General features: G+C 41.5%; 1 protein-coding gene across 16 annotated transcripts in view; it reads left to right on the top strand.

The window, feature by feature from the left end:
* RBFOX1 (RNA binding fox-1 homolog 1) overlaps positions 1–26,567 on the top strand; it is an 861,682-nt gene that overhangs the window by 749,661 nt on the left and 85,454 nt on the right. For 13 of the 16 annotated variants that reach the window (XM_080830147.1, XM_080830141.1, XM_080830149.1 and 10 more), the window contains 3 exons: positions 2,256–2,348; positions 4,160–4,220; positions 13,751–13,804. In XM_080830147.1, coding sequence (XP_080686273.1) covers positions 2,256–2,348; positions 4,160–4,220; positions 13,751–13,804 — 208 coding nt within the window. The remainder of the gene's footprint in view (positions 1–2,255; positions 2,349–4,159; positions 4,221–13,750; positions 13,805–26,567) is intronic. The other 3 variants (XM_080830139.1, XM_080830150.1, XM_080830138.1) reach the window with 1 other exon arrangement.

The following is a 26,567-nucleotide window of genomic DNA, read 5'->3' as shown; positions in this document are numbered from 1 at the left end:
CGTAAGACTCGAACTGTGGATTTTCTTTGCTTTCCTAGTGAGAGAATTGCCCCTGATGCAGCCAGCATCCTTCTTTCCTTTATATGGTAGTTGTATGAGATTCTGAGCGTGCCAGAGAGTTTGATTTTGAGGAGACGGTGGCTGTACGCCCAAGATCCAAATCACCACGTCAGACGGTCACCTCCGAAACTCACTCCACTGAATAGGGTGCTCGTTGAACATTGGCGATGAAATAGTCTACCTCATACAATGAACTGGAACTTGCCTTTGATGGTGCTTGGTAATAAGAGAGGCCATGGAAACGCAGCTGCTGGGGCACACTGTAGCCTTCTCAGCAGACAGATGTCTGGGCTCCACTCTGAGATTCTGATTGGGTAGATACATGGCAGCACCCAGGAATCTGAATGTTTCATACGCTAGGGCCCCCCACTTCCTTTCACTGTACGACCAAGTTTGGGACCCTCTGACCAAGAGTCAGCGCCATTCATGGAGCAAACCCCTCAAATTCTGTCTTCAGTCCATTAAAGAGCCGTTACTGCCCAACTCACCAGTTGGGCTCCTTGGACACCTCACATGGGCATACCACAAGCGATGTCCGAAACAAAGTTCTTCTGTTATGGAGCATAAAGTCTTGTACTGGTCGAATCATCCAGACCCTCCTCATCTCAGATCCTCACAGTGGGTCATATTGTCAAAGACTTCTCAGTCCAGTCCTCCAAAGTAAAGCTGCTTATTTTTTCTCTATAGAATTCTATAGCATAATCATTTAATTTACCTTGGATCCATCCCCGGATGGGATCTCCTATAGATGAGCCCACATTGACTTTGGAAAGTTCTCTCTTCAGGCAGACCTTGGGCCAGCACCTCTCTGAATACCCCAAGCTTTGGAAATCCCTTCAGCAACGTAGCGAGGGGTTGGGTTAGCATTAGTAGCTTGACTACCTGTTCTTTGTAATTACTGTCTCTTTTATCAGTGAGACTGAATGTCAGACTGTCCCAACTAAGCTAGAAGCCAACATGCCCCTTTACTGAAGTTTACCCCGTTGCAAATAGGAGTCCCGGCACATTGCATTGTTTCACCAGAATGAGCTGGGCAAATTTACACTGGAATGGTTTCAAAAGGTTGGTGTATATTTCTGAACAAGATGTACAAATATTTTTAGGGGTTTTAAAAATAATGTGTCATATTTTCTGTACTCTTCTTAGGAACAGTGTCAGTGAAGAAAAAAAAAAGGTGGATTTTGACAATGTGACGTTTAGCGGGGTTGCTTTTTGAGGCTGAAATATTAAAACAAACTATGCCAGTGGCGAAGGAAAGGGTCTATTATCTATCAGGAAGAGAGGTAGCGCCCAGAGTGTTACTGCGAATAAGTCTCTTAACTGAGCTCCTTTATTTTCTAACTGTTAACTTGACAAGTGAATATCAAGATTATGTCTTAGAACGTTACGATACATGCATACGTTTCCCTTTTCAGTTAATGAAGTTAGCCTGGAAAGTTGACAAGTTCAGAAGCGTATATGTTTTTGGGGGCGGGGGAAGTATTGCTATAAAAAAGGGCAACTTGAACTCTTTGCATTATTAATCAACTGATGTTTATTTCAATTCATTTCATGTGATTATTTTGTTTATTAGATCGAAGAGGTTAAGATTTATTATGAAAAAGGTCTTTCCTTTTTTTTTTTTTAGGCTTCTAATTTTTATTTTTGAGAAGTTAAGGCTGTAAAATTGACAAATCTGAATAACCCTAAAATTGCATGAAGAAGAGATGTTCTTAAGACCACACGGCATGACTCTGTAGGCAATGTTAGAAGATTTGGGCATTCATTGTTGAATTCCGTGCACACGTTTTATTTTATTTTATTCTTAATTTGCATGTCAAGAAAGTGGTTCCCTTTTTTTTTTTCCTCGTTATTTCATTTTCTTCTCTGTGAAGACACTGTAAATTTATTTTGATCTCATTTTCTTTCCGTTAGACTTCTTTTCTTCCGTAGTGACATTTAGAAAGGTATTTTTGGTATCATTCTTTGAATTCTTCAGGGGTTACAGCTAACTGGTGACAGAAAAAAAAAAATCTTGTTCACATTTGTCGCTTACTTATTGCACATCTTTGTATTCTTATAATTTCTCTAATTTGCATGTTACAGAACTGAAGCCAGGACAAGAAATAGAAATTAAAGCGAGAGAACGTTACACAGTGGTCGTTGACTGGAATAATAATGTGCATGTTGTTTTCCCTTCTCCCTCCTGCATGCAGGGATTTGGTTTCGTAACTTTCGAAAATAGTGCCGATGCGGACAGGGCGAGGGAGAAATTACACGGCACCGTGGTAGAGGGCCGTAAAATCGAGGTGCATGTTCAAAATATTTTCCTTTACATCTTCTTTATAAATGTCTGCTTCACGCTCATTCGTTGTTCCAGATGCATCATCGTGTCTTGTATGTGACCCTACTCCCTTCTCATCGTTTATATATATATATATATATTTATATTTATATATAAAAAGGAAAACTGGCCTTACTTTTTTTTTTAATTTTACTTTATTATGTTCTTCTTAATACTGATGAAAGGTGAATGGCAAAAGTGAGACAAAAGAAAGGTTACTCTGAATTTTTTTTTTCCTTAATTTTCTGTGTTTTATGAGCAACGGGTGCAGTAGGTTCCAAGCAGTGGAGACAGTATGCAAAACAAAACAAACAAACAAAAAAAAACAGAGCAGTTTCTTTTCTTTTTTTTTTTCTTTTTCTTTTTCTTTCTTTTTTTTTTTTCCTTTTCTTTTTCTTTCCACTGCAGGGTTGACGAGGGATCCACAGTGGTGTCCAAATTGACTCAAATGGCGAAAGCAGTAGCATTCGGAAGAAAAACTGTTTATTGTTTAAAAAAAAAAAAAATGAGAGGTCTTTGTCACTGAATCTTTCATTTTTTTTTTTTTTTGTTTTGTTGTCGTTTAAGAAGCCAGTTTGAACCTTTGCCTTCTTTTGGTAATAAAGTAAATAACCAAACAGGATTTCCTGTTAAATATCTGGTCTCGCTTCACTGAAAAAGAAAAATAATAAAAAATAAATGCTAAAATTTGGATACTCAGAATCTACTCTTTCTACCACTGGATCTCCCTCAACATGGCCACAGGGTTATATTTGTTAAAACTTAAAAAAAAAAAAAAATACCAGTTAAAAATGCTTTAGTCTTTGGAGTAAGATGTTGCATATTTTGCCTTTCGTTTCCCCCCACCCTCGACGATAACGCTTAGGCCCCTCACCAAACTCTCAGTAACCATGGTAACTGTATACAAACCCATGCTGGCGATGGTGGTGAATGGTAAGTGGTGAAGTCCATCTGCCGCTTCACGTATCTAGTGCTGGTTATCTCTATACATATATATACCACGTGGTATTTTTTTGACTTGTCGTATTAAGTTTTCTTGATGCTCTATTTTTTTGGGTACCGGTACGCCTGTAATTGAGTGTACGTTCTAAGCGAGCCTGGGAGGCACTGACTGGATTGAGACATGACAGTGCACATCTTACTCAGATCGTTAACTCCATATTGTGTTAAACAATGCACCCTCTCTTTTATCCTTTTGTTAGCTGTGACTTTAAAGCTTGAATGATCTTGTTAATTCTTGCGATGTCGAAGGCTCTTGTTTCAAGTGTTGAATGCTAGATGTTGCTCTCCCGATGGTCCTTCCCTCCCAACGTGTTGCACACGGCTAAATCTTGTTTGTCCCTTTTTTTTTTTTTGACATTTATGTTCCCTTGTACCTTGTCTCTCCCCTCTTCTACTCCACTGCATGTTCCTTCATATGAATTTTATTTTGTGTTTAAAAATATTTATTGTTTCTGTGTTACCATGGAGTACACGCATGCTTTTAAGTCTTCAATTATGCAGTTCCTTTTAATTTGCTTTTACTGTCTCCTTATTAAACTTTTAAATGATATGACATTGCTTTATTGAAATGATTTGTAAGTTAAAATGGTTATGAAGTAAATGTAATTATAAAAATGTATGATTTTGTTATGCACCTACTGCCTTTTATAAATTAAAATGCATTTTAGTTTTTTGTTTTTTTTTAATAAGTAATCACAGTCATAATGCATGCAACTAATTGAACTGTGGGCTGGCCCTGGAATTTGTGCTCATTTGAGTTTTCTGTGTACATAGGTAAATAATGCCACAGCACGTGTAATGACAAATAAAAAGACTGTCAACCCTTATACAAATGGTAAGTCCTTTACAAGAACTCATCCCTATCTCTGTAACTCTCAAGTATCATTTAACCAGGGAGTATGTTTCCATAAGCCCTGTTAGCCTCGGCGTGGCTGCCGTGTCCTTGCTGCTGACCTGCTACAGTGAACCATGTGAATCAGAACGATATTTTTCAGTGACTACTGAAAACAGTCTATTGGTGAGCCCTGAGAATGTCAAATCACTATGTTGTACACCTGAAACTAATATAATACTGTATGCCAACTAGACTTCAATAATAATTTTTTTAAAAAGATAATTTTCACAACAGGGGCAAATTTAGTTTTCAGGTCAAGTGTGCCTGCCCTTCCTCCAATCTCTCCAGAATAACCCCCGTTTGGGGTGAAATTCAGCCATTCAAGGATCACCTGGGTCAATTACTTTGCTGTTATTATAGTAAGTTGAGGGAGGATGGAAGTTTCGTTTGTTTCCTTTTTTTCCACCACCACAACCTCCTTGTTGATCGCTAGTCATTTCTGGAAGAGGGGCTGCAGAGTTTGGTTCTGGCCTTGGGTCTTCTCTGGAGCTGTGAGAGTTTCGAAGTGGCTTGGAGGGTGTCTCCTGAGGACCACCATTGGGTGGGTGCCGTCTTTGCTTTTCTTCCGGTTCCCCAATGCTGTTTTGAGCCAGGTGAGGATGTTGTCACGTACTGCAGACCCCTTCAGGACAACGCATCTCTGTCCTTCCTAACCAAGAAGACCTCTCAAAACCCCTCATGATCAGAATTCACATACGTAACAAGAGTTGAGAGTGTTCTACCATTTTGATTCTTTAATCCTTCTCAGAACGCATCTCTCATAAGATACCTAAGGTGTGGGATGCAAGCAATACTTAATGGTACCAAAAAGCTGGGAAGAATTTAATGCAGTAAATTAAAGCATATACACTAAGTGGGATACTATACCCATTAAAATGAGCCAGGTGAGGACTCTGCAGAGCCCCCTAATGAATGAAAAAGTTTTGAATGGAAAAGTATAGCATGATTTCAACCAAATTATGGAAGGCATTGCATCAAAATGCTAATGGTTGAGTTGAACTGTAAGACTGGAAGACATTTTTCCTCTGTTTTGTAGGTTTTCAAAAATGATACAATTTTATTACTGTGGTAGAGGAAAATGTATGAAACTTTCCATTTTTAATATTTTAGTTACATGTGAAACATGGAAATATAGATTCATTCAAAAAAAAAGAGAAATAAACATTAATGAAAAGGTTAAATATATTTTGAATAATGCCACTGCCGGCTCAGTGTCCTAGCTCCCCAGAGGACACCCTGTTATAGATTATTATCTGTTTTTTGACTTTGCATTTTTATGCATATATATATATAATAAGTATATATTTGTAATACATATGGTGTCATGTACACACTTTTTCTATAAATGATGTTATGGCGTGCACATCATTTTTAATTGGCTTTTAGATATCAATAGGGAATTCCTTCAATTTTAATGCATAGAGACCAAACTCATTCTTTTTAGCAATTACTTAACATTCTCTGAAATGGATATATGGTTTTATTCTTTTTTTTTTTAAGATTTTATTTATTTATTTGAGAGAGAGTGTGAGCAAGAGAGTGTTCACAAGCAAGGGGAGTGGCAGGCAGAGGGAGAAGCAGACTCCCTGCTGAGCAAGGAGCCCAATGTGGGATTTGATCCCAGGACCCTGGGATCATGTCCTGACCTAAAGGTAGAGGCTTAACCGACTGAGCCACACAGGCATCCCGATTAATGGGTTTAGTTCTACCTTCTTTCCATACTAATTGACATTTGAATTTTGTGTTGTTATTATAAACAGTAGTATTAGCATTTAGTAGTTTTGGTTTTCTTTTTCTTTTCCCTTGTGCATTGACTACCAATTTGGCTAAGTCAGTCTGTTCTTCTTTTTAAAAGGGGCACCATTAAACAGAGATATATCCTCCATATAACAGGGCTCCAGCCTGAAAGATCAGAAGAATTGTTGATTCCGCTGACCCATTTTTCCAGCTCCAACAAAGAGACATGGCCTTAAATGGTATAGAAAGTTTCCACAACAGACTGAATGCCCAGTGCCGAGATGAAACAAATTTCTGATTTATGCATCATGAAGCCTTTCTACTTGGGTAAAAATGATAGCTCTGCAACTTGCCAGAGTTAATACGTGATGACATCAGCCCCACTGCTGGGCATTTCCTGTAATGATGAAGTGGGAACTCTGTGCGTGTGCACGCGTGAACAAGGGAGTTCTAGCATGCATGTGCGTAGGTGCTCAGGTGTGTTGATGTGAGAAAACGAAGCAAGGGAAGGCAAATATTATTCCCTAAGCCATATGGATGCATGTTTATTTTAAAGAAAGTTATTGATCAATGTCCTACCCAGGGTTGAACACTAGCCCAGTGGAATTCAGGGACACAGTTCAAAGCACATCCATTAATAGCCAACATTCCTGGAACAATGACCATGTGGCATCATGTTAAGCATTTTAAATGTTCCGGACCCATATGAAGTCCTACAAAGAGGACATACTTATCCCTATTTTAAAGAGGCAAAACCTGAAGCTGGAAGAGATGAAGTCATTAGTGAAGTCTTTCCGTTTTATTCTGGAGTAACAAACCTTGTGGTCAAACCTGTGTGAATGCAAGAACGTCACTTCCCCTCCATCATCTTACAGACCTGCACACAAATGGCAACGGACCACAATAACAAAAGGATTACTAAATGTTCATCCCCAAATGCCTGTTTGTGAGGCATAAGCATCCCACATCTCATTCCAGGTAGCCATGCATCCTGAGTTTCCGAGAATAAGTCATGTGGGTTTCTCATCCCAGTACCTGAAAGGTAGCACTCGAGCTTACCCTGTCATGTGGACGGAGTATGGGACAGTCACAGCTGAACCGACTTAAGAAACAAATACAAAGCCCAATGACATAAAGCAGCTAGATTCTATAGGAGATATTGTGGAGACTCTTGGTAGTCAAAGAAAAGCAGTTCTCAAAGCTTTCCAATCCATAATTTGTGAGTGTTATCACTACGAGTAACCTTTCCCATCAGTTGCAATACAACAGAAGATAATGGGGCCCTCTCAGATCCTTAACAAGAGTGACTGTGTTAAAAGGGATATTGTCACCACAAAAAGAATAAAAGGAAGGAAGGAAGGATAGAAGGAGAGGAAGGAGGGAAGGAAGGAAGGAAGGAAGGAAGAAAGGTGCCTGGGTGGCTCAGTCACTGGGCGCCTGCCTTTGTCTCTGGTCATGATCCCAGGGTCCTGGGATTGAGCCCTGCATCAGGCTCCCTGCTCAGTGGTGAGTCTGCTTCTCCCCCTCCCACTCCCCCTGCTTGTATTCCCTCTCTTGCTGTGTCTCTCTCTGTCAAATAAATAAATAAAATGTTAGGAAGGAAGGAAGGAAGGGGGCAGGGAGGGAGGAAAGGAGGGAGGGAGGGAAAGAAAGTTACTCTGTGAGATGATGAATATGTGAGTTAGTTTGATTGTGCTGCTATCTTGCAGTGTGTATGTAATATCAAATCAACAAGTTGTACACTTTAAATATGTACAGATCTTAGTTGTCAATTATACCTCAGTAAAGCTGGGAGTGGGGAAGAGAAGATAAATCAGGTCCCATGAAGTCTGGTCAAAATGAGAAAAGTTACAGTTACCAACTTACACTTCAGCAAATACAACTTCCTAGAGCCATCACATTTTGAGGTCACGTTCACATGGTGAACTATCACCGTCAGAGCCAGCGTCACATTCATGCATTCCTTCGGTCACATGCCGGACAAGAGCTGAACCAGCCACACGGTTTCCGGTGATGAGTAAGACCAGATCCTAAACACAAGCGGGCTCTGTTACACCATCATCAAGGCGATACATTTCCTAGGACGTTTGAGCTTGGATATGAAAGAAGACTGTAGAATGACATCCCGGGGTCTGCAAACACTATCCATCAGAGAGCTTCCCAAAGAGGGAGCTGGGCTACTTCTGTCTTGCTGATTCCTCCCCAGGACAGCAGCCCCGTCAGACCAGAGCTGGGGCTCATTGTACTCACTGCAGATCAGATGTTTGCAATGCAAAACAAGTTGCGAACCAGATTCTCTGGGATTCCCTGGATGTTGGATGTGGATTTTTTTTTTTCTCAGACAGCTTAGGAAGGATAAAAGTTGGACCAAAAAAATCCAAGACTATAGAGAGAGAAGTGGACCTTGTATCAGCTCTGCCTTTCACTGGCTTCTGAACTATAGGCAAGTTGTTGAAACCCTCCACACACCAGTGTTCTTAAGTGGAAACTGAGCTACAGTGGGACCTACTCCCTGGGCTATTTGTGCTTATTACAGTGTTAAGTACTCAACCTAGGACCAGGCCTACGAAATGCCCTAAAAATTGAATTACACAGTAATCTCAATAATAAGTAGTCATCTTGTTTCATTTTTGCTAGAGATCGTAAATTGAATTTCCTGATAGACATACTAATTTCAGGATCAAATATTCAGATGCCAACAGAGGCTAGGCAGGTAAAATAGATAAGCAAACAGAGAGGGTTTGAAAAACTCACGTTCTTTTTGAACTATCTTCCATTTCCATACGAGGAAAAGCGAAATATTTCTCTATTAGAAGGAAAAGCAGGACAGGATAATAATCAAAGATTGCTGGCATTGGGCCTCTAAGCCAAATAGGGAGCATGGGTGTCTGCGGCTAACCGGGAGCTAAGTGGTGTGATCCCTGGTCACTTCCAGCAAATTGGTCTGTGTGGGATTCATACGCTAAAGTGGGCTATTTCTACGGAACTTTCAAGAAAACCAGAAATCCTGTATTGTAATGAAATCTGAATGTTGGCCATGCATATATGTTGCAAAAGAAAAAAAAAAAATAGTGGGCGAACCAAATGCAGTGTGCAACTAACTTTTCATTTTGGGCGTTGCCTGGCATCTTCAGTAGACGTCTTTAGAAAGAATTGGTATGCAGTTCCAGAAACCCCTGTGGTGCATTTAAGGGCACTTTCTTGAATATGTTTCTTTGCTATCCAACCCAACAAAGCCCCAGAGAAGACATGTGCAGATTTTTTGTGTGCACATTCAGACTTGACTTTTAAAATCTAATACAGCCATAGTTAACACTGGCGAGCTTAGGCAGCGTTTTTCTACAGCAAGCTGGCAGATGACCTTTGAGAAGCTAAATTTGAGGAGGGGAGTGCTGATTTGGATGCAGCCCCTTGAGACCCAGCCGTAAAGGGGGTCTCTCTACAGAGCTCCTCTGTCTGGTCTCTGCTCCATTGCCTTGTTGTATGGGCGGCCCTGAGAGGCTGGGAGCAGTGGGCTTTATCAGCTGTTCTCTTTTGTTGTAAGCCTCATTGTTCGGTTTAATGTCCTTGATCGAAATCTCTGAATTTGCAAGGCCTGAGGATGTACACAGACTGCCTGAGAACTTAAAACGGGGATCATTTTGTCCATCTTCCTGACAGTGCAGGCTCCTGTCTTCAGCAGGGTTATCCTAAGGGTCTCTTCCAGGTACTGGAAGGAGTCACAGGGACTAGGAGGCTATCTGCATGTGATTTACATACATTTACATAAGCCTGCATGAGCTCTGTAAGTCTGAGCAGGGGTGATTCTGAGGGTCTGGATCCTTACTTCCTCTGCCTTGAAGACAGTCACCCCTAACAGAGTCCTTCTTTATTAGATGTATATCAGGAAGCAGGTCATTGGAGGTTGGTAGAAGACAGAATCCTAGCCAAAGCGGCATGAGCCCATTAGAAAAAGCTCTCTATTCCTTCTGTTCCTTTAGAGCAAAACTAAGTAAATATTTATGAAGCCCTGACTATTTGCCAAATGCAGTTTTTTGTGTTTTTGTTTGTTTGTTTTTTTTAAGACGGAGATCATAAGTAGGCAGAGAGGCAGGCAGAGAGAGAGAGGGGGAAGCAGGCTCCCCGCTGAGCAGAGAGCCCAATGTGAGGCTCGATCCCAGGACCCCGGGATCATGACCTGAGCCGAAGGCAGAGGCTTAACCCACTGAGCCACCCAGGCGCCCCCCAAATGCAGTTTTAGGTGCTGGGAATTCACATTGGACAGCACTCTTGTTCACTTTACCATTAATTTTAATGAAGGGGAATGGTTATAAAAACAATTAAGAACAAGAGGGAAAGAAGAAAGATAAACGCAAGTAGTGTTAACAGTTATGCAGACAACAAAACGGGGAATTGAATCAGGGTATAGCTCACGGGGAAGGAGTGGCATTGAGTAGTCCACCCTGGGAAGACTCTGGAAACCTCCATAATATCAAGTCAACTTTGTCAGGAGCTGGGGAAAGTTCTCCAAGCACAGGGAGCTGTGGATATAATCCAGAATTGATCTCGAATGATCTTGGGTGGTTTTGTAAAAATGTAAAAGCATAGTGTCACCGTATTTTGGAGAGAAGGGAAACATACTATGAAATAAATGGACAGGGGTTAGGTTGTGTGGGCTTGTGGGTCAAGAATAGAGTTTGTGTTCTTCTAAGTTCAGAAGGAAGCTGTTGAATTTTGAGCAGCAGAATGGCATATCTGATCTACTCATTTAAAATGGGCTTGACCACTAGGAATAGTGTGGGTAAAGGGAGGAGGGAGAAGAGGAGTGGGAAGAAATGGAATGTGTTAGGACATTGCTGCTGGGTCTCATCCAGGTGAGAAATAGAAGTGTCTTGGCCTGGGATGGTGCCAATGGCGAGGAATGGAAGTTGAGAGCATGGAAATGTCTTTCAACATCTAACCAATCGGATTTTCTGTAGGGTATGAGGGTAATGGGAGAATCAAGGAATTCTTTATCAAGAATTTTGCTTTGAGGAGACAAGTGGATGAGAGATGCCATTTGCTGAAGTGGGGAGATTTGGTGAGAAGCAGGCTGCAGGGAAGGAGGGAGGTAAGAAGTTGGTTTTCATGCCTGTGGCGAGGATCAGAAACGTCTTTGGTTTCCGTACACTGGAAGCAACCCTGGTTAGGAAGAAGGATCAGTGATGGGGAGCAGGGCAAAACCTGCAGTGGTGTCCCCATGACATTTCATTTTGCTGCTCACAGATTCCAAGTTGGTTTCTTGTGAAGGAGATCTTATCATTGACCTCTCTCACTTAGTACTGGCAGACATGAGATATCACGTATCTCCTAATGAGGGAGCGTATTCTTTACGTACTGAATAAAAGTTTTCCATGAACAGACATGGTAAGCTGGGAGGTAGTTGGTAAATAGATAGATAAGGGCATTAAGTAGCCTTCCCTGGGAAGACACTGGAGATCTAAATAACACCAGGTAAACTTTGTCAAGAGATGATCAAGCAATCAATTGATAGATAGGTAGATAGATGAATAGATGAAAAAGAGGATAGAGAAAAATGATGATAGATGGATAGATCTAGGGACAGATAGATGGATCAACAGAAGATAGATATAGATTTGGTAGAAGGCTTCAAGGAAATGAGGAGAATAAAGGCAAATGAGAGAAACATGATTTAGGATAGTCTTAGATATCTCTGAGAAATCTGTTTCGCTGAGAAATTGAGAGACTGTTGGCATAACTTACAGTCTTTGAAAGTTCCATCAAAATTAATCAGTGGGCCCACATTCAGCAAATGGTATGTCCCAGTCTTGTGTGTAGAAGGCAATATTTAAGGGAGCTAATGAGGATGTATATAAAAAAACAAAATTTTATTTGAATAGTGACAAAAAGACCCTGTCTCCATCACCAGTAGAAGGTAGGGACGTGAGCAGAGTATAAGATGGGGATCAGAGGGATAAAGAAAAAGTGATAAACTCATAACTTAATTATTCACTTAATATGGGTCCTTATATACTTTGTTCACAAACTCGAGATTTCTGTGGAGGACTAGGGAAGAACATTAAATGCGTCCAGATAATCCTGAAGCTTTAGTTTCAAACAGTTTGCTCTATTTTCTGTTTGATTCCAGGGACTTGAAATGTGGACATTAGTCCACAGATCACAGAAATTGGGTATTTTCTTTTTTTAGGAAATAATAGAATTTTAATTGGTCAAACTGAAGTCCTTTTCCACATCCATAAACCACATTTCCTGAAATGTGCTAGATCATTTTTATTTTTATATCATTATAGCAATTCCTATATGACAAGATGTGGTTAATATAACAGAGGGAGGTGTCAGTGTGAAGTTGCAGAAACCGTTGGGACAACACATCTCAGAATTTTATGTCTCTTTCTGGTGATCTAAAATTGGGCCAGACGTTTCCATTAATAAGCCTCCCAGGCACGAAAGCATTGCACTTTGAAAAATCCTATCCTAAGACCATCCTGGGGGCTGTAAACTAGCTAGCTCATTCAAGTTGGATGAAAGTTCTTAGAAACAAAAAATTCTTGGAAAGTTCTAGAAAGTTCTCTAGTTCCCCCAGGGTCCTATCTATCGAGATATTGAGCCTCTGTCTTCCTTAGGGGATCAGTAGATTGTGGCCACCTCTTGGCTGTTCTTAGGTGCATCACTTAGGTCGGATGAAAGGATATCATCTCTCTCCCTTCTGGGAAGAGCTCTCCTTGTCACGAATACCTTCTCTGGCATCTCAATTTTTACCATTGCTTTTTCTCAGGCACATATACTAAAGGACCTCTTGTGTTTGACCTTTAGCCCAAGGACATAAGGTCTTCTGCAAAAGGCAGCGTGCCTGCCCTTCTTGGTCTTTCAGAAATTCTATATAATGGATGTTTTCGTAAAACTCACCAGCAGGAGCAGGAAGTAATCACCAAACCCTAAAACGTGACCATTCTTTGGAGGTTGTTCCCTAAATGATGCCCAATGGGTATGCAATGTGCACAGCTTCTCCATTTGCAAATATTCTTGTACGCTCTTTTCTTGAGTAAAAGTTCCTAAGGGGACAGGATTCATTTTACCGAAAACGTTCCATCCAGAACACTGGGAAAATTACAGGGTTCTGTTAATCTTATACACAGGTTGTTTGAAAGTTACCTTAGATATCATGCATTGATTAAGAATTTTTATGGTTCCTGAATGCACTGAAATATATTCCACACTCAATCTCTAGCGGATAAATGTCATTTTCTTTGGGATGTAAAAAGCACTTCAGAATTCTCTGGGTCATAATTAGGAATGACAATTATCAGAATATGTTGCCACAAAGAATTCTGTTTATGTGAGCTTTCAGATTTTTGTGAACTTATCAGGAAGGGACATATGATGAATTATCTAGTGGTGATCCATGGAGGAAGACCAAAAAATTGAAATTATTATGGTGGTTCTAGAAAATATTAATGTGGGAGAAAATGAATTACCACATCATTCTCAAAAAGTTCACCTGTAGCTGGTCAGTAGTTTCCATACTATTAACTTGCGCTGGCAGCAAATCAAAAGCCTAAGTCTATTTTTCAAGGTATAGGTTTCAAATCTTTTTTATGCATTCCCAAACTATATAGCCTCTAAATAGAAAATTTTAAAAAAATACAACAACCCATTTGATTTGTGGTTCACTTGCAGTGATATGAGTTGTTGAACCAAATGTGATAATAATGTTTTTGTATCTTTATTTTAAGGCTGGAAATTGAATCCAGTTGTGGGTGCGGTCTACAGCCCCGAGTTCTATGCAGGTAAAGAGTTCCTCTTTGCATGGCTTCTTCTCTGTCTGTTCTAAATGTGTTTTCCCTGCCAATAAAGAGCAGGTTTTGTAAAATAATCTGAGCCACATAAATCCCTCTCCTAAGAAGTTCTGAAGGATTTTTTTTTAAGCAAAACCAAAAGAGTTTTAAATCCCTTAAAAAATAAAGGGGCATCGTGCATGTGCGTTATGCCACGCAGTACACACGGAGCTCCTTATGACATTTTACATTGATTTTGCCTCAAAAAAAAACATCGAGACTTTGTTCAAGGGCACATTGAACTAACGTCGAGCTGTTCGTGCCCATTTTATTTCGATCTGCCTGGATGTGTGTTTTAGCCACACGTTACCACGTGGGGTTGCCTTTCTTTCTTCCTGGCAAAGCAGAGACTTGGCTCACTTATTCCAATAATGTGGCAGTGAGTTGAAATTGCCAAGAGAAGGCTTATTTAGAAATCAAGAAAAAACACAAAAAACACACCAAAAAAAAACAAAAAGAAAAAAACCACAAAAAACACACACAAAAAAAAAAAAAAAAAGAAAAAAAAAGTCTTTCTTTCTCTATGAATCAGTTTTCCTTAGCAATTCCATCTCTCTCTGCTCTGCCTTCCAGGGTAGGTCTCTCCTCTCGCCCCTTCCCCGCTACCCACCAACTACCATTTGATCAGGAAATCCATGTAGAAAATCTGTTCAGCCCATTTTGGGAGCAGCACCCAGTGGTGGAGATTTGGTCTCTGCTGGGCCTGTCACTTCTGCCCGTTAGCCCCTTGCTCATTAATAAGGCTGCATTTAACATCTTAGAACGTCAGTAGATTTGCCACATGGGTTCATTGAAAAGAACTTTTTCTTTGATGGGGCCCTTGCTCTTTGATAAGGAGAAATAAATGACCAGTTGCTCCAGATCCCCTCACTTTGTGACCTCTTCACGGTAAGTCCTACCCCCCCTGCTTAGTCCGTTCTGGGATCCCATCTGTCATTTTCCTAATCATGGATCAACCCTAGCGTCCGACAGGAACGTAGGACACTCGGATGGCTACTCTAGCAGAGTAACCAACTCAACAAAGAAAAAAATGGTAAATCTGGGAAGGTCCAATAGGATAGCTAAGTTCTGGATTTCAGATAGGCAATGTTTGTTCTTCGCATGTGATTATTACCATAAGCCTGTGTTAACTCCAGTGACTCTATGACCTTGAATTGGCTGTGTTGATGCTTCTGGGGGAGGAAAGTGTTCGCTATAAAACTTTCCATGATTATATGGTAGAACCCACCTCATGAGAGGACACTTAGCATTAAGTAAGGAACATAAACACTGTACTCGGACAGCCCAGGTTCAAATCCTGGCCCCACTACTTGCCAGCTGTGTGACTCTAGGCAAGTTACTTAACCTCTCTGTGCCTCAGTGTCTTCATTGTTAAATGGGAGATAATCATAGTAACAAACTCACAGGTGCTTATTAGAATTAAATGGGTTCGTATATGAAGACTAGTACACAGCCAGCACCACATAAATGCTAGGCCAATAAAAACAAATTTATGTCCCACCTCTCTGCCATAAGGGGAAATTTAACTGACTTTGCTGAATTCTGAGTAAACCACTAAACTAACAGATTCTTTTCTTAATCACGAGAGGACTGGTCCTTCTGTTCTCAGCTTGTCCATTTGGGGGAAGTTAGTTTCTGGGATCGGGGGTGAGGCAGTCTGTTTAGGGGCACAGATGTTACTGGGGTCCATCCTTGTCCAAAGCTGCAAAGAAAGGACATCCCTCAAAAGGGCACAGAGGAGGCCAGCCAGCAGCTCCCATGCATCAGCAGGCGCTGCCCAATGGAACAGGGTAGCTGGGAAAACAAGCGAGCGCGTTCTCCGCAAGTGCGCGTGCCAGGCTACGCGCCCGGTTTCTCCCCAGAGCAATGGGTCGAGGACAAGAAGCAAGAAGCCATCTGATGAGGAGGTAGGGTATAAATGTGTCACTTGGGTTAGAGAGAGGAAGGACATGTTTCTGGTCCCAAGCAGTATAGTTGCTGGCCGTCTGGCTAAAGCAACCAAGAGAATCTCCTTTCCATGTGATTTCAAACCTCTATGCCTATCAGTGGGTGTTTGAGAGGACAGTAAGACAGAAGAAACCATTCAAACTGACTTGTATATATGAGAATAAATTCATCAGCCTGACTTTTAGAACGTTAAAGCAGCCGTCCAGATTAGCCTTGAGCCCAGCTGCAGAAGTTAGATCATGGCACTATCGGGAAAGAATAAGTTGTAATAAAGATTAATATTTACCGAGTATTATCTGTGACCAGGCACGGTTCTAAGCACTTTACCTAAATTAATGTATTTAAATCCTCATGGCAGTTTTCCAGATGAGAAAACTAAGGTAGGCAGAGTCCCTTAGCACCGAAGGGCTAAGATTTCAAGTGGGTAAGAAGCTGGCTCGATTTTGAAATCGAGAGCCTCTGTTCTTTACAACTGGGTTATGTGCTGCCTCTTTATTTTTTGTGAATATTGAAAGTTGTAATTCTTATGGACTGTGTCCTATGATGGTAGATCAGGCTACTGCTCTATGTCCAAGCCAGTCAAATTAAAGAAGAGGAGTAAGATAATAATTTTGGATTTTTCCAACCACCACCAACGCTGTCACCCTCCCCTCCCCCACCACCTCCTCCGTATTCAGATGCGGTAACGGGTTGTGTCAGGGGCAGTTTTAAGGATCCTGGACAACTAAATAATTATTTCTATGAGATGCTCCAATAACCTTAAGTCTTCAAAGAAATGGGGCATGAACAAGTAAGTGTTACTTGGAAAATCCATGTTAGGGTTGCCGATATATGGGCTCCCCTTACTCATCGGAAGCCTCTTCTTTTTGCCGAAATTACCCGTGTGTGTAGGTAAACGGAGTTCGTGACATGTGGACATGTAGGGAAATGCTGCCAGTCCAACACTCCAGGACAATTTCTTTGAAAAACTTGAAGACCCATAGACACTGAGAATCGAGCTAGCTTAAATGGAAAGTTAAGGCACCTGTATGGATGGAGTGCATCTATGCAAATGTAGACGGGGCATGTATTCATTACGCTTTGGAGGTATAATTACTAATGTCATCCGTTTGAATGCCCATGACTGAGGATTTCGGGGGATTCTTGGATTTCCCCAACTATAAGCATAGTCTGGATTTATCTTGCAATTTCGAACATGCCTCAAAGCTAAAATGAAGACCTTGTCATTGATTTGCTGTGGACATTTAGCACGCCAGCCCTGTATCTGCCTGAGATAGAAAGCCAGGCTTATTAGGCACTCCTGAATGTAAGATTTTGTATTAATGACAAATATCATAATATTCCCATAGTATAATTATCGATTTTCTGAAGCTTATGCAGAATTAACAACCCAGCCTCCAATTGTCTCCCAGAACAGGGCATGAAAAGTTCACATATTTTGTAAATTAAAATCAATATTTTCAATCTCTCCTAAAGGTAATTTTCCTAATTTAGTGGACTTTTCCCTAACATTTATTTTCTCTTTAATTATAAAATGGCAGGTTATTGATTTTCGTATATAACCTCTTGACGCCCTGAGTGCATTTTTATTGCTAACGCGAGGTGGGGGTGGAGAGGGCAGGAGCACCTCTTAATGAGGATCTTTAATTACTAGCTGAACAGTATTAATTTGCTTTGATAAATTATGACGCACACTTTCCCTCGTGCACACGTTCCAGGGGAAGCATTTAGAAAGCTGTTATGAAAGGCCTTTCATTTCGGGTGGTTTGTCTGAACTCTTACCGAGTCCTACCCGGAAGAATGCTTACCCAACACCCGTCTCCAGAAGCAGATATGCATAAATCAACACATCCCATGAACCCACGTAAATCTTCTCCAAAGACGAGTGGGTGTTTTCCTACAAAGCTACACAGTATTGATTGTTTTGCCTACATCTAATCATCCTCAGGCAGGCTCCTTGGGGCTTCTTCTCAAGATAAATGATTGATAAGTCAGTTAAAGAAATGTCCAGGTAGATCTCAAAGCCAGTGTCTTGGACCGTTCCACGTCAGGTTTTTGTTTGTTTGTTTTTTTAATTGAAGACAATAAATAAGAAGTTCAGTATCTGCAAATATCGGTTCCCAGGAGCATGCTTCAAGTTACTTAGTATAATTAGAAATAGTGTCTCTAAGAATCTCAACGAGGAGGCCTCAAAGGGGGTTCTTACCATTCCCCCACCATTGGGAGAAGTTCCATTGCCATCTCATAAGAAGATTAAAAGAAACCGTGGTGTCTTTTAGGGAGAATCATGATAGCTAGCCAATGAAACTGTTGATTGAAAGCAAGCACCTTTAATCTTCATACATAAGTAAAACAAAATACAAATAAATAACAGAAGGTTATACACAGTTGTCGACATGGGGCTGACAAATGGCGAATCCATCCCTGTCTCAATTGCCAGTAAGATGGCTGCAGAGCTCACCCACGCTGTATATCATATCTGCCAACTCATTTCTGTGATTAAATATTCCATCAGTAGGGCTATAAGGCGGCAAAGCTTAACAAGATTCATAAGATGCACCACTTGAACACACATAACTCACTTCCGTGGTTGGAGAGCGCCCCGCCTGCAAAGGAAAATTGGAATTGAGGTAAATTACTCCACGAGTCATGATCAGTAGGGAAAAGAAAAGATCTACCAGTGCAATGCAGATCTAAGATATAGTTAGGTCCCGATGATAACAACCACACAATTCAAGTCAAAAGTAGAAGGATGCAGAGTAAGTCAACTTGAAAACCTTGAAGATGGTAATGAACAGTAGTCTGGAGACCCTCTTATGATTAGTGGGGATTTTTTCAGTGGGGAGAAGAAGATGGGGGTCCTTAATTAGATTGTCCTCCTAAAAACAAACATTTCTGGTTTCAAAGGGTTGGGGGGAGTCCTAAGAGAAGGATACCTAGCTGCAAAGTCACATATGAAAGGCAGTCGGGTCTTAAAACTAGGTTATCCTGGGGTTACAGGGAGGATCAGGTAAGGTAATGAGTGTAAAAGAACTTTATAGGCTGTAAAGTAAAATGAAACGATGAGATCGGTGTGATGACTAGAAGTCAGTTGGATTGATTATGTCCACCTCGGTAAAAACCTGGCCACGGATCACAGACCTTGATACCAGGCTGGGTGATGGGAGAGTGGATTGGGATCTCAATATAAAGTTTAAAAATGAAGAGGATGGATGTTGCACTCTGTGATTGCTTATCTCGAAAGGGCAGCTGTACCTGACCTTGGATTACCCGTACAGAGGTATTGGTTTTCTGGGGGCTTTTGGCCACTGTGAACCATGATTCATCTAAGAATTGAGTCAAAGGGAGGTGGATGTCGGTCCCCCTCCCAGACGCCCCCCCCCCCATTTCACTTCATGGAGTCCATTACAGCTAAGAGAATGACCTTTAGCCACACTCTTGGATGGACTTCTTTCCAATTCCCTTCCTGCAATCTGGATACAATAGCATCTGAGAAAGAGTGAGATTGTCAGAACCTGGGATAACGGAGGACCCTGACACAGGCTGCTTTCCTTTCACTGGCCTCCCACCCAGACTTCGGGTTGGGCTTGAGATGATGTGCCCACATGCATTTGGGGTGGCCACCTTAGTACCCTGAAAGAATGTAATGTGGGTTGCAAATACTTGCTGCCACTCAGAGCCCCTCAAAGCAGCAGTATCCAGGCGCGCCTTGTGGCTTGAACACAGCCCATATCCACCCAGAGGACCAGCTTCGACTAGACCCAGAGCGATGGCGCCTCATGAACGGTGGCCTTTGGCTCTGCGGTGTTTTGTATAATTTACACATCTGCCAGATTCAAATGCAGTGCACTTCAGTGAACTGGAACGGAAGAGCCCAGATTTAAGTCCCCAAGCAAAGGATTTTCAGCCCAGAAACGTTCCACTTCAAAGACTTGATCTCGTACATCTGTTTACCTTCACCTCCCCTTTTGGTTGCAATTCACTTTCCTTCTCTCTTCTCCTTTCCCCATCTGTCTTATCAGATTTCACTCCATCGCAGCCCACATTTGGCCTTAATTTTTATCTGTGTCCTTCCCTGCCCCACAGAAGGAATACAGCTCAGCTTGGATGCAGGCTGTGGGGGATTTTGACCTTCAGATAGGATCAGAACTTGATTATGTGCTAAAAACGGCCCTGCCTCAATAAATTAGTTCCCATTCTATTGCATGGAAAGCCTACCAAGGAGAGGTCCCTCAAGCAAGAAGTGGCAGGACCGCCCTTGTAGGAGAAGCCCCACCTCTGCAGCGTGGGAGAAAGACGAGGTTTGAATATTTGGCTTTGGATCCATCTCATAGGGAAAGTTCTGGGCTCCCATCATTCATGCACGACCAACTCAAAACATCAGCAACAATAGGCACTCCAGGCGCTGACTCTCTGCCAGGCCCTGTGCAAAACCCTTCGCATCTCCTCGAATCCTCATAAAAATGTTACACCGTTCTCTTCATTATAGAAATTATGAAACCAAGGTTTTCTGGGGAGTTTATCTCCTCCCTCACACCACAGAACTAGATGTGAAAAATTGGTTTTTTTTTTTACATAAGCATCTTTTTTCTAACCTCAGAGCCCACGCTTTCCATCACCTTGCTGTGCAGCTCCCTCAATAGGACTAGACTGGGACATGCCCGCCATGTCTCCTATCCTTGAGGTCATAGAGGATAAAGATAATTAATAAAAATATCTTTGCATGTGATATTATCTGCCGCATGCCAGACTCCGTGTTGGGATCCTTGCATGTTTAGAGATTATAACTTTGGAGGATAAGTGTCATTTCCCTCATTTTGCAGATAAATGAGGAGTCTAGTGATATTAGGTTAACCTGGGTTGCTGACTTCAGCAGCTGGAGAGCTGGATCCAAATCCAAAGCCAAATTTCTGTGATTCCAAAGCCCATCCCATTCTATTACAAGTTACCTCCCACACACAGGCTTTAGTTAATCCAATCTTGGATTAATGGTTCTTAACTGGGAGTCATTTTGCACCCCAGGGGAATTGGGCAACCTCTGGAGACATTTGTCATTGTCACATCTTGGGGGGCACAGGGCTATTCACTACTGGCATCTAAAGGGTGGGGGCCCGAGGAATCCCACAACACACAGGACAGCCCCCACCACAAGAATAATCTGGTTTAAAATGACGTCGAGCCTTGAGCTCCTGCTTAAGGTGGATAAGCGTCTGTAGTTGTCAAAGGCAATCCAAGTACTTGAAGAGAGACATTCACCCACATGCTTCCTCTTCTGGGCGTTACTCTGTGATTTTTGACTCCAGAAGGGAAAAACATAAAGTTTGATTTCATGCTGCGGAGCTGCATCGGGGTCCCCCAAACCATCCTCAGTCTCTGTGTCTGGTTGGATGTGCTCATGGGCCTCAGAAAGGCCCTTAGAGTCACAGTTCTGATTTATTACAAAGCGATACAGGTTAAAAATCAGCAGAGGGGAAGAGCACGGGAGGTGGAATCCAGAAAAACCAGGCAGAAGCCTCTGAGTGTGGCCTCCACGATGTGCTTAACTTTATCGGCAATGGTGTCTGAGGACACACGCACCAGACAGGAGTCAGTCTGCTTCCTCCGAGGCCATCACAGGGATGCGGAGCCCCCATGTGACTGATCTCAGCTACTCAAACCTTAGGCCAAAAAGCAAAAGTAAGCCTTCCCCATAAATCACATTGCTGCCACAAGCTATCTTATCAGACTGGCAATGTATGACCCAAGGCCTCAGACATCCAAAAACAGTTTTATCAGGTAGAATATTCCCAGGGTTTAGAAGTCCTCTGCCAGGAGCTGTCCAAGGGCCAGTCCTGAAGACAAACCTTCTGGAGGAATGTTCAGAGTTTGAGCAGCCCAGACCTACTGAGTTAACCCTTCCCTGCACAACAGAAGAAAAAGGAGGAAGAGGACAAGCCGCAGAAGGAAAAGGAGCTTGCAAGCTCTGAATATATATATATATATATATAATATTAACTAATATTATATATATTAGTGGTCATGATGGTAGTGTTGAGGAGGAGGGGGAGGGTGGTATAAGGCAAGACATACCACTGTGTTTGTTGGTTGGTTTTAGGAGAAAAGATCAAGCTTGATTCAGTTATGAAAGAGGAAAAAAAAATGTGTGCATTTTTTGCTTCGAGCAGAGGTCTGCAAATTTCTGTAAAGGGCCAGTTTGTGAGTAGGTTCAGCTGTGCGGGCCTACAGTCTCCCCGACCTGCTCACCTCTGCCGCTCTAATGCAGGAGTAACCACAGACAACACATACATGAGTGCACCTGGCTGTGTCCCAGTAAAACTTTAAGGGCACAGACATTTAAATTTCTTATAATTTTCATGGGTCATGAAATAGTTGTCCTCGCCCCATCCCCAGCTGTGTAAAAATGTGAAAGTCACAGCCCTCCTTCGCTGACCCTGGCTTAGAGAGTCCAGATTTGTTAACACAAAGCCACTGGGTTACACCTTGGGGAGGTTTTTTGTTTTTGTTTTTGTTTTTTTGCATTACCGTGTTGTAGCAATTACACAATCCTGCATGAACCCATGAGATGAGCTGCTTGTCATTCTGCCGCACCATGCTTGTCAAGGCAGGGCCGAAGAGAGAGGCTGTGTATAAAGTCGCACATATCACTGGCTTCTGTTAATTCTGTTAATTCAGGCTTCAGCTCAGAGTTACAGTGCTGAAGGCTTGTAAAGTGCTGGGCATTGCACATGCGCTGGTGGGGGGAGCACCTCCTCCCTCGAGAATCCCTTAGAACATTGAAGAATACAGACAGACCAGCTTAGTATATAATAAACGATGATACCTGCCTGCCTGCCAGAACACTGAAAAACCAACAATCCTCTCTGTATTAAGAGGTGGGAGGGTGGGGTACTAATCGGGTTTTGAGGGATAAGTAAGAGTTCTCCTGGTAAGAAAATAAAGAAAGATCTTTGTAGGAGTGAGTAAGGAGGAGTTTGGCAGAGTCCAAAGGAGTTTCTCAATCTTTATCTTCAAAATCCATTGAGAAGTACCAAATATATGTGTGTGTGTGTGTGTGTGTGTGTGTGTGTGTGTGTGTGTGTGTGTGTGTATATATGGCTGCTTAATCTTCACTGGATATAGAAATTTCTGAGGCAAAATCAGGTTTCCCCCAAAGGCTGAGAAATACCAATCTGTTGAGATCAGAGAGTACCTTCTAGAGAAAAGTTGCAAAAGACCTGACAATGCTGTATAAAGGAATGTGGATTCTGGATTTCATCCTTTGAGTGGCAGGCAACCAGTGAAATCTCTGATAGAAAATGTACTTTAAAAATAAAAGAAAAGAAACAGAAGCACCCAGAAATGAATTACCATGTGTATCTGCACCTGAAACAAATAGTAGTCTTATCATGAAGACTCTTTCAAATATATGAACCCAGTCCTAAAAGACTGAAAGAGGTTAAACTAAATCAGCAACTTCTCACCCATTCCAGAGATCGGGCTCCTGACAGATCCCAGGATTACGAAACCGTGCCTGACACCCAGTATCCAGCCCATTTCCTGTTGTGTCCCGATCTCTTCCTAGGAAAACAAATTACCAGAGACTTTAAAAATGACAGTTTCATTTTTTAAAAATATTTTAGCTTGTGTCGCCACTCTATTATAAACCATTTTGTTTGGAAGGTCGCGCTTCCCACTTTTTAGCTTTCTTTTCAAAATTTGTAGTTCAGCGTTATTAGCCCAACCGATTAAGTTGTGTGTAAATAAAGACAAATTGGCCAAATATTGTTTAATCCCCTGTATGTTAATTATATGTAGATACTCCTTCTCCGAGTATCAAATGACACTGTCTTTTAAAAATGTAGTGTGGGAGGATCAACACACAAATAGCAAAATCCTACTTCCATTAACTACGTTGGTGACAGTTAATGCATTTCTAGAACTTCTATGGACCTGTTGCAACCCATTACGGTCGAAATATTGGTTATGAAAAATTAATAAAGCCAGAGGAAAATGGAACCCAGCATCTGCATTAGCCATTCACACCAAAAGAATCAGCCAGAATTAATTATGCCGTGTGCTACATTCTAATGAGTTTTTCATTAAACAGGATACCATTATGGAAACTAAACAAGGATTATTCAGAGAATAATGCCAAAGGCTGTTTTTTGTTGTTGTTGTTTTGTTTTGTTTTTTGGAGGAGATTAAATTAGTTAATGGGTTATACATTTAAACCCGACACAGAGGTTAATCGATGCACACTTATCATTGTGTTCAACCCAGTATCATTTTAAAAGCACGAACACCCCAATATCACTGATATTTCCTCTGGGGGAAAAAGATGAGTCTATTTGTGCGTTTCTAGTGCTTGTTTGATAGACACGATATTGTAAAGTCTGAAACCTTCCGTATTAATTCCCTGTCATTTTTGAAAACCATTTTTGCCAGCTGAAATATTCTGTTTGCTTTCGGCCCACGAGGCTCTGTGTGTGTGTGTGTGTGTTTGTGGTGTGGGAAGCATGTTTAAACAAATGTATCTGATTACTCTTTGGGAGATTCAAAGTCAAAGTATATTTTCTGCTCTTACCAAAAGAGCGGGGTGAGGAGTTTAAACCTAATCTGGGATATATGGCAGGGGACTGAAGATGAAACTCTACCCCCATTCCACAAATATTTCCAGTCCCTCCTAAAATACAGCTCTGTGCTAGCAAGTGAAATAGAAAAGGGGGCCCACAGGAAGCCTGTCGGGAGGGATTTTTGGACTCTTGTTGTATCTCAGAGGTTCTCGTCCGGAGGAAGGAGAGAGAGAGGAAGGCATTCTGGGTTCTTTGCAGACTTGTAAACTCCACAGATTTTAGCTAAACCACAGTTTCTGATGTTTGTTTTGTTTTGTTTTGCTTTTTGTTTTTCCCATTCCTCATACTTTGCAAACTAAAAGACTTTTAGAGCTGGGAGCTGAATGGGCACTTGGAGAGGACACATCTCAGTTCTAGAGAGGAGCGCCCTCTCCCTGTCACCCTGCATGGCCCTGCCACATGGGAATGCGGGCCCAGATCCATGTGGCTCCATCCCCTGATTCCTCCAGAGAAGTGACATCTGTCTTGTGACATTAAACCTCCCCAGTTTAAATGTTGGCGATTAATTCCCAATCTTAAAATGTCCTCCATTGAATCTGTTCATTCTGTCCAGGACATGGCCAAACCCAACAGCTCAGGAGCTGTCGCTCTCCCATTCTTCAAGGAGCAATAGAACAAAATAAATCCGTAAAGTACTATATTTTCAGAGTCAAAAAAATAATAATAGTTAATAGCCCATTATTATTATTATTATTATTATTGCGATCACTTATTACCTACAAATTGCCTACCCCTTCCACAGAACAGATCTGATCCCTACGACAATTCTCAATGAAGTAGATTTTTTTTTTGGTTCCCATCTTACAGATGGGAAAGCCAAGTCTAGGACTTTAATTGACTTGCCCAAGGTCTAAGAAATTTACAGTCACTGCGGCCAGAACATAAAACTAAGGGTTAACGTTCCCCAAACCCATACTTTTTCAGCAGCACTGTCAGACCTTGAAAGTTCCCTATTTTTTCCTCTCTCTGTGTTTCCTTCCGACCTGTCTTACTGCGATCTCACAAGTGAGATTTTCTTATCTCTAGAAGATACATCCTGCCTGGAGGCTTCCCTAGTGGGATTTAAAACCCTATCGCAGATTCTTAAACGCGATCATGAGGTTCTAGCCAACATCCTTAGCCTGGAAGAGTCAGGTGTTTCCAGCCAGCAGGCAACAGAGGAACTGTTCAAAATGACTCTAGTGCAAATGGGGTCGGTTGGTGGATATTTATCGCTCCACAGCTGGAGAGGACGTTGTCCAAACACCTCAAGACCAAGCATCACCATAAATGAGCATATGCAGCTCCGTGAGTGAGTCTGAGTTTTGGAGTCACACCAGGCTGGCTTGGATTTCGGTTTTGCCTCATCTTTTTCTCTCTCTGGGCCTTATTTTCCTTGTGGGTTTGATAAGAAAGAAAAAAAAAAAAACACAATGTGTGCACAGAGTATCTGGTTCAGGACCTGAAACTCTGTGGCATCTTAATGGCCACTCCCATTAATATTAGCTGTAACTCGACGTTCTTTACGCAGTCCCTAGCATTTTCCTATCACTAGTTAGCAGCGTGGGCATCCCCTGGGAGCTGATTGGAAATGCAAATTCTCATGCCCCACCCCAGATCTACTAGATGAGAATATCCATTTTAGAAGGGCCCCCGAGTAATTCGGTGCCTATTAGAATTTTAGAAACAAGGGCTTTAAGGTAGCCCTTACCTAAATACTAACAGCTGCAAACCTGAAAGAGATAAAACGTATTTGCATTGTTTTTGTTGTAAATTGTTTGCTTTCCGCAAATACCTTATGGGACAATATTTTCTAGTTGCTTTATTATCTTGAACAACAATGAATTAGAAAGAGATTTTTGGCAAGCGTTCAAAGAACATGTCTTTAAATTTTTTTTTGGTTGTTTTTAACAAAAAAAAATGAAATAAATTTTTGCAAGTATTAATAAAATGAAACCCTCTGAAATAATTTGTGACAGCTTCCCAGGGAAGGGCTAATGCTGTCCTGACAATCAGTGTTTATATCTTCCAAACAGAAAGAGGACATTAGAACAGAGGTCAGCAGACCTTTTCTGTAAAGGTCGAGATAGTGAATATTTTAGCCTTTATGGGCAATACGGTCTCTGTTGTAACTACTCAGCTCATTCTTGCAGCATAAAAGCAGTCATAAATAATAT

This window comes from Martes martes, assembly GCF_963455335.1.
Source record: "Martes martes genome assembly, chromosome: 18".
Taxonomy (NCBI): domain Eukaryota; kingdom Metazoa; phylum Chordata; class Mammalia; order Carnivora; family Mustelidae; genus Martes; species Martes martes.
The sequence above is the reverse complement of the archived record's forward strand: the minus strand, read 5'-3'. Positions and strand labels throughout refer to the sequence as shown.